Here is a 14425-nt window from a genome sequence, read left to right as displayed (position 1 = left end):
CTCTTTCTATTAGAGCATGACGATTCATCAAATTGTAGATTTACAATAATTTTGAAAGTAGCATTGGAAGAAAATTACTTCATAATTTTTGGATTTGTTCTGGACATATTTTGAATGCTGAATAAAGAATATTTAACTTATACTGCAGGCTAATCACGCCCTTCTAGAAGAAATTAGGGAGGTAAATCAGCGACTTATTGACACAGTAGTGAGCATAAGTGATGAAGAAGTTGATCCAACTGCAGCAGCAGCTGCTGCTGAAGGGGCAGAAGGAACTATCGTCAAATGTTCTTTTATTGCTGTGGCTCTCAGTCCAAGCTTAAAATCCCTATATGCTTCAGCACAGATGGTGGGTTCTTGGAACTCTTCAACTATATCTACGTTATTTATTTATTTATTTAGGGTTAGGTATATTTTTGGCCATTGTAAGTTTGATTTGCTCTTCATAGATTTTTTTCTTCCTGTTTAGTCCCTATAAAGCAAAAAAAAAAGTTTGCTTTTAGTCCTCTTAAGAGAATGATGAGGGACTACAGACGAATAATTTTTTTTATAGGGATCAAAACTCAACCTTTTCAATTTTATAGAGATCAAAAACATATTTACTTTTTTATGTATTCCATTATATAACTTCGTCTATATCTGTGCTTTACTGCCATGCAGTCACCAATTCAACCTTTGCGCCTCCTTGTTCCTACAAATTATCCTAATTGTTCCCCCATATTCCTTGACAAGTTTCCAGTTGAATCCAGGTGAGAGAATCAGTATTTTGGTATCTTTTGTGCTATTTCTCTTTCAAATGAAATATGTAGTCTTAGTCAACCTTAAATATCATGCCAAATATGTTTCATGAGAAAAATTCTGTTTTTATTTTCACTGTTGACTTCTAATTACAGAAAATTTGTCTTGTTTTCACTTTGTATCCTATTTTTTAAAATTTGTGCCAAAATCAGTGCAACTTTCTTTATTGCTTTAACTGCTTCATGTGCAAAATCTTTAAAAACAAGAAATAACATGAAAACAATGCGGCTTTTTCCTAATTAGAAGTGAAGAAACAACTTTTCAAAGTTGAAAATATTTTTGCAAATCAAACAATGTACACATTTTGGAAAACTTTCACTGATTATGTCTCTTTAACTTTGTTCATGCATAAAACATTTGTTAGCTTCATTGTATCTGACTGAGTGAAGTAGTTCAGGCTTATGGGTGCCTCTTATTATATCTTCTTCTGTTATTGATTAAAATTTATGATTCGCAAGGTGCCAAGGTCTAGGGGACATAAGTGAAGAAAAAATTAATCTAATCACCTCCTAAATTACAATAGTTACTACAAAATCTTTTTCACTAGGTGGGATTAGTTACATCAGCCAATAGTGTCATGTTGTAGTGTTATTGATATAAACCAATTCTTCAGACAGGGCATTTAGATTTAATTCCTTTTCAATGGTTAAAGCTTAAGTTTTTCTTTGTCTTTCGCGACCTTCAAATCTTGGGTGTTGTTTGGGGTTTCTGTTAATCTCCTTTTCTTACCTGGCCAGACTCACAACAGCCGACTTTCTAAATATTTCCTCAATAGGTGCTACCCCTACTAAATTCAAAACCGTGGCCACTGTACCAGTTAGTCATGACATCTTTTAGTCATACCACAGTTCGACATCTTCCGTCCAAACTTTTTCCTTGTCAAATAGCAGATGTGAATCTAACATGGAAATATGGAAAGAGTAGTTGTAGCCCGAGAAGCATGTCTAACTCTGTTGTGCTAGCGAGAATATTATAGCCATTCTTAAACTGAATGGTGGTCTGAAATATTTGTTTATGGCCTTTCTAAAGGGAGATGATCCACACATTGCATGTCTCATCTTTCTCCATCTCCATAGTTTATCTTTAAATTTGCCGATAATTCTTCTGTTTCTAATAAAATAGTGTGGGATATTATTTCTGTCAGTATGGAGAATGAAGATCTTTCTGCCAAAGCTAAGTCAAAGTTTAGCATATCGTTACGAGGTTTATCACAAACTATGTCTCTTAAGGAGATAGCGAAGACTTGGGATGTCTGTGCTCGTACAGTTATTTCAGAGTATGCACAACAGAGTGGTGGCGGGACTTTCAGCTCTAAGTATGGTTCTTGGGAGGATTGCTCGACATGGTGATCATCTGATCATTGTGAGGCATGCAAACTGTTTGTGTTATTTATTTTCAAATTCTTTTTGTTAAACTTATTCAATGTTTCGTTGTATATATAGTATAACAACCTTTTTCTTGTTTACCCACATCACAAGCTGCAATTGCGATGTGCTTTGTTGCCTAAGATGTTCGGTTTAGTAAATTTACTCATGACTTGAATCAGATTGTTCTTTGTGAAAGCTTTGTTCATAATTAATACAGTAGCTCTATATTTATGTCCCAATACAAATATGATTTTTGTGGAAGTATGTGTGCAACTTTTTTTTTTTCACTTATAAAATTGATACTCTCTTTTACAAAGTGAGTGACTGTGTGGTCTTCCAATCACCTATTGCAACACGTCTGCTGCTAAATTCCAAGACGATTTTGGATGACACAGATTGGGAACAGCAGTTGAGTTTGTCTACAGAGAAGCTATTTGAGTTGATGATTACTTACCTAACTTGGGCCACCCAAGCTCTATAGAATGAACCTTGATTAACAAGGCTCACCCTCCGTTGGGCTTGATTCTGTTTGAAGATGCAGCTTGTTCTTTGTTGCATAGTGTGTTAATCATCTGTGTATATTCTGTTAAAAAAAAGTAAAATATGATAGCAAGAATGATTGAATATGAGTTGTGGAGTTCATATGGTTTGATCTAAAGATTAAAGAAGTTGAAAGAGTTAAATGAGTGGAGTTCAAATTTTGATGAAAGATAAAATACTAACATAATTGTTAACAATGATAAACAAATATAAACATAGAATGGAGGAAGAAAAAGAAGAGAGGAAGAAAAGAAAGAACCTACTTGAGTTTTATAACCAAAATGAACAAAAACTTGAGGTAATAGAGTCACAATCAGTATATTTACAAGAGAATATAAAAGTCTAAAATATTCTTACTATTAATAAATAATAATAATAATAATAATAATAATAATAATAATAATAATAATAATAATAATAATATCATATAACATTTTTTTTAAAACTCACGATACATTAACATGAAACATTGATGATTTGTCAATCAAAAAGTGAAAACGTTTAATAAAATCTTTGTGAGCAAATCAACAATTTGTAAGGAAGAGGAAGACAAACAGCAAAGTAATTACAATAAAAAAATTCTCAAACCAAGTTTGAGGAGTCCATTTAAGATCATATAAAACCCTTTTTAGCTTATACACTTCCCCCATATTATAAGAAACTCCTTATGGACCCCATATTATAAGAAACTTCTTATGGACCCCATATTATAAGAAACTCCTTATGGATGGACGGGGTTATATAGACTTATTCCTGAAGTTGACCATTTAAAAAAGTATTTTTGACATCCATTTGGGAAATATGCCACAAACAAATAAATGCAACTACAATAAGAGTACGAATAGTGGTCAAGTTGGCTATAGTTGCAAAAATTGCTTCATAATCTATACCATATTATTGAGAGAATCCCTTAGCAGCAAGACATACTTTGTAGCGCTCAATCGATCTATCTACCTTAATTTTGATGTTGTGTATCCAACGAGACCCAATAACACGCTTTTCAGAAGGAAGAAATACTAATTTTCAAGTATCTGTTTTGTGCAATGCACAAAGTTCTTCTGACATAGCCTTCTTCCAAAAAAGATCAAGAATAATCTCTTTATAGGAAGAGGTCTCAAACAAACTGTGAATAGAAGTTAAAAAAGAAGCAAACGAAGATGAGTAAATGGAATAGACAAAATCAGGTTATTGAGTAGACTTACAATGACAAAAGGGGTAATAAGGAGCGCAAAGACGAAGGATCAACAACAACAAAAAACTCATTGAGAATCGTAGTAGACAACAAAAAGGGAAGGAATGGTCTCAATAATATGACAGTGCTTCCCTTCAACAACTTCATTTTGTTGAGGAGTATTAGTACAAGATGTTTGGTGGAGGGTGCTGTTAGAAGCCAGTAATTCAAAGAATTTATTAGATGTATATTCATCACCTAAATCACAACGAAATCATTTTATAACAACATTATGTTAAGTCTTGATCATGGTACAAAATATATGATAAATGTCAAAAAAGTCAAACCAATTTTTCATAAGATAAACCCAACAATAACAAGTGCAATCATCAATAAATGTAATATAATGTAATTATCAATAAGCGAAACATAATATCTAGATCCACCTTTGGTGATAATGGATAATGGACCCCAAACATCAGAGTGAACTAAATCAAAAGGCGCATATGAAACATAAACACTTTACTAAACGGTATAGCTGAAAAGTTAACAAGTTTACAACCATAACAATCTGAAATATCACTGACTTATAATTTTTCTAAAGCTCCGGTAGAAGTCAAATATTTTAATCTAGAAGCATAAACATGTCAAATGTGAGAATGCAATAAATAAAAACTAGAAGACGAATAACTCAAGAGAAAAGTAGATAATAAATCAGCAATAGTTGTTGAGGTTGTAGTATCTAGGACTCACATGTCATCCAAAACATAAAGCCCCCAAGTTTATGGCTTGTCCCAATTAGCCTTCTGGTATGTGGATCATATATACAACAAGACGTGAAAGAAAATATAACTGGATAACTGAAATCTCATCGTTGACTAACAAAAGCAAGATTCAAAGTGAGATTATAGGAATATAATAAACATAAAAAAATAAAATTAAAATAAAAAAACAAGTTAGGAGTGCCATCAACAGTTATAACCGATACATATGAGGTAGGATTCACAAATACAAAAGATTTATCATCATTTGTCGTATGGTGAGATGTTCCAAAATCAAGAATCCATATGGAATGAGATATATCTAACAAATTAAGAGAGTTCAAACATTTAGTAGAGAAGGCAGACATGACATGTGATTGAGTGGCAAGAAGTTTTTATAGTTGTTCTGCAATATCAGATATTTGGGAATCAGTCTCATATGAGTATAAAAAATTAAAACTAAAGCTAATGGTAGGAGGAGCAGAAGCAACAACACTGGACGATGGCTCCTTAAAATTTTTCCTATGTGTTTTATCCAATTTCAGACAATGTGTTTTTCAATGACATTTTTCTTTGTAAAAATCACATTCATCATTATCAAATCCAACTCTCCCTTGAGATTTTCCTTTTTGAACAGGAGCAACAAAAATAGATGGACGAATTGAGAGAATTCATTTATCTAATAGCAGAATGGGTCGTAAGTTTCATTTCTTTTGCCAACAATTTACTTATAACTGATTCAATTGTATAAAGAGGAGAACGATGCAAAATAGCCCACGAAGGCCCTCAAAATCATCACAAAGAGCCATCAGAAACCAAATTAGACGTTGCTCCTCTCTGATCAATGTACGCTTTGACAACTTTCAGCTTAGTTGATTCCATAAGAGTCAATTGATCCCGCAAGTTAGTCATTGTCGAATAGAATTCCTAAATAGTCATATTGTTTTGTTTAAGGCCCTAATATCACTTTTCAACTGATACCATTTTGCAAAATTAGACTGAACATACAAACATTTTAAGTGATTCCAAATATCTTTAGCAATATCATATTTTGCTAGTTGCACACATATAGACATCTCAACATAATTATTAATCCAAGTAATGATTTTTGAATTACTAACATTTCATGTTGTCAATTTTTTTGCATATTTAGCTTCATCATTTTTATATGTTGGTTTAACTGAAGTTCCATCAACATAATCCAACATATCTTTTCCAATCAAAAAAATTTCATCACATAACTCCAATAAGAATAATTTTGTCTATTGAGATAAACATTATCAACTTGAAGAGAGTCATCCTTAGCACCAATCAAAACATATAATGACAGAAAAATACGACGAATACAATCACTATAACAAAAGAAATTAAGGATAACCTGTCAATAATACAGTCAACTCAGAAACCAAAAAAATCGTATCGAAAATAGAAGATCATAATCACGCCAAAAACATAATATCAGAATCGTGCCTAAAATATAGAGGTAGCGTCTGGTCGAAAATAGATGAAGCAAATCGATACTGGTCATAAAACATTACAAGCCACTAAGTTGTGGATCACTTTACAATAGATCACAAAATCAACCAAAACTCTTTGATGTCATGTTAACAATGATAAATAAACATAAACATAGAAGGGAGAAAAAGGAAGACGAGAAAGAACTCCACTAGGGTTTCATAACCAAAATGAACAAAAGTTTGAGGTGATAGAATTTTTGTTGGAACATAAGTATGTTATTGTGTGAATTTAAAAATTTGTTGAAGTTTCACATTCGAAAGAAATATTTTTTGTAAATTTAAGTGGAAAGAAACTTGTTTTAAAATTCAAGTGGAAATAAACAAGTTTTTTAAAATTCAAGTCCCACATTGGAATGAATTTATTTTGAAGGCCCACATTGGAATGAATTTATTTTGAAGTCCCACATTTGAAAACTCTCATATTTTGAATAGTTCTCAACTCTGTAAACATTAAAGTCCCACATTTGTTAAAAAAACATATGTGAGTTTGTTTTCATCAATATATAATGAGTTTCAAACTATTGTAAAAAACACACCAAAGTTGGATGCATTTCTCAACTTTCTTTTTTCTCCCTTTTATATTTTGTTTGCCCTACTTATCCCCTTTCTTTCTATCCCTTTAATATTTTAAAGCGGCTTTGTATGGTTGTCCCTTCGGTTTTTTGTGCCGCGAAACGTCTTAAAGAGAGTGATTTTTAAATAGTTTTATGAAACTCAAAAAAACAACAATTACATAAGTATATATACAAGAGAATATAAAAATATAAAATATTTTTACTACTAATATATAATAATATTATCAATCATAACAACTACTATTATATTAATTTTTTGCCTGTTGAAAACATTGATTAATTAATCGATCTCATTGAAAAATTTAAGTGATGTTAGGTGTTGAAGCTCTTGAAAAGGTCATGGTTGAGTGTGATATTTCAAATTTCGAAAAGTTAGAGAGTGCTCTTAACGCAAAATCATCATAGGTTTTTTAAACATAACAAATTAAACAAAATATGATGAGTTATCAATGATATGCTTGGCATTCCAGGAGTCGTAGCTTCGCCCATTAGCATATCTAAAGATATGAATCTTTGTAATAAAAATGTTGCAATTATTGCAGTTAATAAATCAAAGTTGTTGAATAAAAATCCCACTATTCTCATTTTATATTAATATTTTCAATCTTATTTGCTTGTCAGAACCAAAAAAAATCCCATTTGCTAAAATAAATTAGACTATCCATAAAAACCAATTTAAATTTAATGGCTTTAATTTATCAACTGAAATTTATTCGGTCTTCACAATATAAGACAGCAAAGTAGAAATAAAAAAGAAGAAGAAAAATAGGTTACTCTCAAAATTCTTGATATTTTTACAGATTTTAGGATCTGGTAGTAAAAATGAGATATTAATTTGATAATATTTTTTTTATATATTTTATATAAACATTAGAAGAAAGATGAACAATGAACAATTATATAAAAATATTTCATCATTCACAATATATACGTATGACCGAACGTTAGTAAAATAATTGAAAAATATTTACATTACATTCAATATTAATAGCTAAACGATTTAGATTCATTCAAATATGAAAGGGTGTTCCCATTTCACTATCAAAATATATTCAATTCTACTTATATTTTTTTTTAACTGAAAAATTTAATATATTTTAAGTTGATTCAAACATGAGAGAATTTAGAGACATAATACCATTTTTATTTTGTATACTTACATTACACGCAGCCCAGTAGAAAAGACCAGAAACGTGAGTTGCTTCGGAACTAAGAAACCTATAACTAAAATAATGCACCTTTCAGCAAAGTAGGTCAAATGTGATCTATGTTCGTTGTACAATAAAGTTACATGCATCTTTGTGCGCTTTACATTCTAATGTATCTTTTTACTAATACATTCTTTATAAAAAATAAATTATATTGTTATTATGAATATTTTAATAAATAATATTTTTTAAACTTATCTATATAAATATTAATATAGTGTCTGTTGATTAAATTAAAAGTTTTTTTATTTTTATTTATTTAATTGATAAATTATTTTATAATTAAAATTTTAATTAAAATCATGGTAACAGTATCGTTTTAAAATAGTGTCAAAAGATTAAATTTACAATTTTTATTATATTAGATTTAAAATATAATTAAATTTTATATCATTCATCTATTGATAATTTAATTTAATAATATGAAAATATATTAATTTTTAAATATATTATTAAAAAAGATTTAATAAAATTTTCTTTAATTACTCGTTTTAACGAGTCTTATATAAATAATTATATATTTCCTATCTTCTTCACAGCAAGAATCCTTTTACGTTATTAAAAAATATATGAGAAAATTACGACGAATATATTTTTTAAGAAAACAAAATTGGTTGTTCACCTACCAAAATTTTCCTTAGTTAATTTAAAGTTGTTTAGACTTACAAATTCAAGGAGGTTTATTTTTATTTTTGACTCAGGGAGCTTTATTACTTTTAAAACCTGTTTATAGCTGATTTTTAATAATTAGCTTATATATCAGTCATTTGTAAATTGGCCAGTTCGTATGAACACAGGATTTTTTATTTGTCCATATTTTTTTTTACAAAAATAGGATCTCTTATTTGTTTCCATAAAAAAGCACGACACGTGTACCTTTTGTGTTTCTCCAAGAAGTGCAAAGAATAGTTAATGTAAAAGGCAATTAACGGTCTATAGAAACACATGTCAATAATAAAAACGAACAAATACATGCATATAGTTTAACGAGGTCATATATTCGAATTTGGAGATAAACTAACAATCAAACAAATATATTCGAATTCTTCCTGTGTGTATCTATCAATCAACACAAATTATATATATTATGCAACTATGCCGAGGAATTTTTGTTTGCAAGCTTTGTAATTTTATCTTTTATTTGAATTTAAAATTAATTATATTTATATCAAGTGAAACTTTTATTATGATATATATACTTCTGACACATTTGTAACAGATTTTTATGCGTCAGACCCAATAGATTCAAAGGTTTAAGGCGAATTTTAAAAATAATACTCTTTTAAATCCCAAATAATAACATACAAATTAAGAATCTTACAAAAATAAATTAAAATTAATTAGTTTTATATATATTAAAATTAAGTTTTAACAAAAATAATATTTATGATTTTTGAAATACAAATTTAGTTTTTAATTATATATTGAAACTAACTATTTAAATGTATATTATCCTTTAAATTATAAAAAATCAAACTAATTAATAATAGAATAGATTGGATTTGAACCTGATCAAAAAGCTATCACTTTATCAACTAAACTAACAAATAGTTATTAATTAAAAAATTTGTAACATAAATAATAATACAATAAACTATTTTATTTTGAAGATTTTTTCCCTTATACAATAATTACTATTTTAGGCCTATAACATTTGTCCCAATGGCTTGGGCTTTCTATTTGAATACCCAATTGTTACAGGAGAACTACTAGTTATATGCCTCAGTTGATAAGAAACTAACACGCTTACATAAATGATTGTTAATAAATTAAACTTTTCAAAATAAAACCTCTAAAATAATCAAAATTTTGACCAGATAATAAATTGGATAAACGAAATTTAAGTTACAAGTTAGAGTCTAATTATCAAGACGGTGTACAATACTTTAACACCGCGTCTAATTAAAAACTCATTATATTTTTATATATATTTATTCAAAAATCATCTTTTAAATATTTTAAGTCGTAGGTTCAACTTCAAAACGACTATATATAATATTGAGGATTTTAGTTGAATTTAAAAAATAAAATTAAGAAAATTAAAATTAAAAATAAAATTTAAAACTATTAGGTTAAGAATTATTATAAAATGAAAGTATGATAAACTTTTATATAGTACTTATGATGTAATTAATTTAATAAATTTCAAGTAATTATAAATATCTTTTAATTAACTCAAACAGTTTCCTAAAAGAAGTGTATAACAACATTTTCAACATGAAAAAATAGTACAATACAAGAAAAATAAAAATATAGTGTGAATAATGAAATAAAATTATAAAAAAAAACAGGACAAGTCATATTCACACCCGTTAAACAACAAAATTCATGTAGTTTATGTGCGTAACTCTCGTCGAAGTCTTCAACTTACTTTGGACAAACTTAAAAATACTACGGTGTCTCCACGCCACTCATTCCAATATAAAATAAATAATTTTAATCTTAAACATTCAAATGACAAATCTGGTCTACAAAACTTTATCATCATATAATCGAAGCACAAAGAGAATAAGAAATCTCTATTACTATAGAATAGGATAAAAGGACAAAAAAAAATGTTTTACTATCATGTAGTAGAAGCATAAAGATAAAGTCAACAATTACTAATTAAAAAGGATAAAATTATAGGGAAATATATCACTAACGAATATAATGGTTAATAAAAAATAAAACTTTGAAATGATCACATCATAAATCGTAAAGCATTTTTAATCTTGAATCTTCAAATATTATACAATCAAGTTAAAAAAAAAAATAAAGTATCACAAAATTAAATTTAAAATAATGAAAAAATGATAAAGATAATTTGAGAGGATGTAGTAGAATAATTATTATTGTTGAGAATTATAGTTGAACCGAAAAATAAATAAAAATAACTAAAGAAAAGAATATGACTTTAAATTATTATACAATTAAAATATAGTTTATACGTATAAACACCTGCCTTACTGTAGACCCATTGTCATAGAAAATATCGATTTTAAATCTTCAATTGATAAAGCAATTAATTATTAATTATAATATTACTATCACAACACAAGGAAAGAAATATAAATAAATAAAAACTTTAAAAGTAGTAATACGTGGCGTGGATTCGCAGATTACCGCTTACAAGAAATTGTGGGCCGGCACGTTAAGTCAAGATGAATAAACGAATGGTAAACACTAATAACTTACAACAAAATAAAATAATATTAAATCAATCATTTTTCAAAATTTTCAAAAATCAAAAGAATTTTTTACCATTTTAAGTGACAGACTTGTTCATCAAAGCAGCCCACAACATTCTCAAAGAAACAGGACAGAAACAAACAACGGGCCATTCGATCGCCCAATGTTTGTAAAGAATGCTTAGATGTCACATCACGAATTATCTCCATCTATCAAATTTGATCCTTAAAAAAAAAAAGCAAAATAGAGTTTTTATCTAATATGTACGATTAATTGAGATAGTCTTTTACTTTGTGGAGTTTATTTTGCATCGTTAGATCAATAATTTATTGTATCTCGGTGGATACAATGATAATGTTTATTAATCTAATTATTATAAATTTGTGCATAATGCTAAACTTGCTTTTCCTTATGTACTATAAAATTGATCCAAATTAGGTGTTTTAATAATATTTTAGTTGTTCCTTTGCATTTTTTACTTAAATAAAACGTTTATTCTTTCTCGAAAAGACATCGTTAAATTATATCCACCAAATATTTCATAAGTTTACATTCAACAATTGCAACCTTTGCCTAAAAAATATGACCTTTTCTATTTTTACAATAGTTAGATTTTTTTAATAAAATAATTAATTAATTTCTTTTGGATGATAAACATTAAACAAATTATGAAATTACACGTACGAGGTAGACTAGCACTTCTACAATCATACAAATACTAAAAGAAGAAAAAATATAATGTAAGATAAAAGAAGTGAAATGACTTTTGTTAGTAAACAAATTAAGACACTTATTAATTTGATTCTCTATTGGTATGATTAACTTGAGAGCTCCTCCATAAGAGAACTTGAGATGAAATTTGACAAAAGACGTGGTTGAATAAAAGCATTAAAAAGAAAATTTTATAAACCAAATCAACAATAATTTTGAAATCAACCTAAAAACTAATTCAAGCTAACCAAAGATTCAATACTAATAATTTATATTGAAAATTATGTTTTTAACATTTTGAAAGTTTAAATTTATTATTTTCATATAAAATTTCTAATTTTACTTTTCTTTTTGAAGTACTTTAAAACACTTCGTTAGCATTAATCTTATTCTTCTTATTATTATTTAGAGGAAGGAGATACACTAAAATCAAACATCCCTTAATGAAATTCCAACTGAGTCAATTTGAATTATAACCACAATGTTAACACTCACAAAATACATGCTCAATTATCCTTCTTATTAATTACGTTCATTCTACAAGTTTCTTTTTGAGATAACCTCGTACAGTTTTCCTTCAATACTATTTTTTTTCTCTCCAGTTTCACCGTAGTTTCTTATCATTGATCATTTTGTTTTTTACCATGGCATAATTTGCTTGTCTAATTTCCATTGCATCGCTCCAAAATAAAAAATAATATTAAACAGGTTTACACAAAACCACTATTTATCTTGATAACAACATTCATCGTGTTTTTAAAAGATAATATGCACTTCAATTTCATGTCAGTTCAGCAAAGTCATCACGATAACATAAACTAATAATTTATCATTAATTGTTTTTTGTTCTAATAATTTATTATTATATTATTTTATGATCGTGAATATATAAATATGATATGATTTATATCTCTTGAGGTAATACCATTGCTGTTTAACATCTTCCATTTCTTCCTATATAAACCATACCGATTCTTCAATCGGTTACGTAACTGAAATCCGAATATCACGCTTCCGTGCCCAACCGTCTCAACAAACCTCTCTTTCTCACTCTTAAACTGTTTGATACACACACACACTCTCTCTCTCTCTCTCTACACCTTCAACAATGGCTATTGCTTATCCTTCTTCAAGAACCGAAACGTCGTCGTATTCGCATTCATATTCCTCTGCCTTCGCTTCCTCATCGGTAGCGAGTTTCGCTCCACGCGCTTCCCCTCTAATGATGTCATCCTCCTCCTCTTCCGCCGCGAAAGTTAAACTGCACGGTCATCGTACTACACCTCCGTCTCCACCGTCTCCGTCTTCAACTGTGAGATTCTCAGTCGAACAACGACCGGAATCTCCCGGACGCCGATCGATTACTGTAAAGAAGGATACAAGAAACAGCAACGCGGTGCCGTCGTCTAGCGAGAAGAGGACTCGAAAATGCATGTGTTCTCCGACGACACACGCTGGTTCGTTCCGGTGCGCGTACCACAAACGCATGGCGGAGCAAGAGCAACAACGGCGAGAGAAACAGCAACAGAAACAACAACAGGTGCAGCAGCAGCAACAACAACAAGTGCATCAGCAAACGGCGTGGTCGAGAAGTAGAAAGCTAAACCTTCGAAGGTCGGCGATGAAGAATTCGCTTGTGCGAATCGGAGTGGAAGGTGAAATTGTGAAGAGGACTCTAACAACTCTAATTAGACCTTCGTCGCACGAGCTTCGCCGACGGGAAGCTTTTCAACCGAAACCGAGTCGGCTCTCTATCATGTCAAAAGCTCAAGACTAGTAGTAGTGAATATCTTCATTCTCTCTCTCTCTTTTTGTTCTTTATTTTTCCTTCTTCTTTCTTTTGGTGTAGAAAATACAATAGACCGAATTAGTTGTGGTAAATTTTTGTGTGTAGTTAGAGTTAATTTGTTAATAGCCATTTTATTCATTTCGAGTTTATAGTTTTTTTTCATAGGTTATAGCATTTTTTATAAATTATTTTAATGAATTTTTGAGTTTATATTTAGAATCTATTATTTTTCTGTCAATTTCAATTTTATTATTTTAATAAAATTCTTTTTTAGTGTTTATAATTTATTTATTAATTAGTATTATATTTAAAATAAGTATTGGTTATAAATTACAAAATCACATTCGAATATGCAAAATAATTAATACCCACTTCAATTATTGTATTTAAAATTACCTTAATTTCTATTTCTATTTTAATTATTATATAGTTACTGGTGTATATGTGTTGATAGAATTCATCATTACATGAGCGTTATATGTGTTGAATATATTTCAAAATAATTTTTTATCCAAAAAATATTAATTTAATAACAATAATAAAAAAAATTATAACATATTAATTAATTTTAAATTATCAGATAGAATAAGTTTTATTACTAAGTTCAAAACAATTTAAATATTAAATAATATTTTAAAAATAATTGAAACATATTTTGTCTTTTTTCATAAAATGATATGAAAGTCCAAACAAAAAAAACAACTAAACTAGGGATAGAAATACTCCAAAAATTATGAATTAAAATATATGTCACCTCATAACTTGAGTAGTGAGTAATATCAAATTAAATTAATAATTAATATTATTTGTATATAAA

General features: G+C 28.7%; 2 protein-coding genes across 2 annotated transcripts in view; both read left to right on the top strand.

Annotated features, from left to right (window-relative positions):
* LOC101502788 (mediator of RNA polymerase II transcription subunit 15a) overlaps positions 1–2426 on the top strand; it is an 11865-nt gene extending 9439 nt beyond the window's left edge. The window contains exons 10-12 of the mRNA XM_004486575.4: positions 149–349; positions 661–749; positions 1943–2426. Of these exons, the coding sequence (XP_004486632.1) occupies positions 149–349; positions 661–749; positions 1943–2147 (495 nt within the window). The 3' untranslated portion in view covers positions 2148–2426. The remainder of the gene's footprint in view (positions 1–148; positions 350–660; positions 750–1942) is intronic.
* A 10306-nt stretch (positions 2427–12732) lies between these two features.
* On the top strand, positions 12733–13895 carry LOC101504201 (uncharacterized). Its single transcript, XM_004486579.4, has one exon. It carries the CDS (start codon positions 12928–12930, stop codon positions 13594–13596), a length of 669 nt encoding a protein of 222 aa, XP_004486636.1. The 5' UTR covers positions 12733–12927; the 3' UTR covers positions 13597–13895.
* The last annotated feature ends 530 nt before the right edge of the window (positions 13896–14425 follow it).

Source organism: Cicer arietinum, chromosome 1 (genome assembly GCF_000331145.2).
Source record: "Cicer arietinum cultivar CDC Frontier isolate Library 1 chromosome 1, Cicar.CDCFrontier_v2.0, whole genome shotgun sequence".
Taxonomy (NCBI): Eukaryota; Viridiplantae; Streptophyta; class Magnoliopsida; order Fabales; family Fabaceae; genus Cicer; species Cicer arietinum.
The sequence above is the reverse complement of the archived record's forward strand: the minus strand, read 5'-3'. Positions and strand labels throughout refer to the sequence as shown.

Bases quoted from the DNA above. Each gene is read 5' to 3' on its own strand.
- LOC101504201 (XM_004486579.4), top strand. From the start codon at position 12,928: ATGGCTATTGCTTATCCTTCTTCAAGAACCGAAACGTCGTCGTATTCG.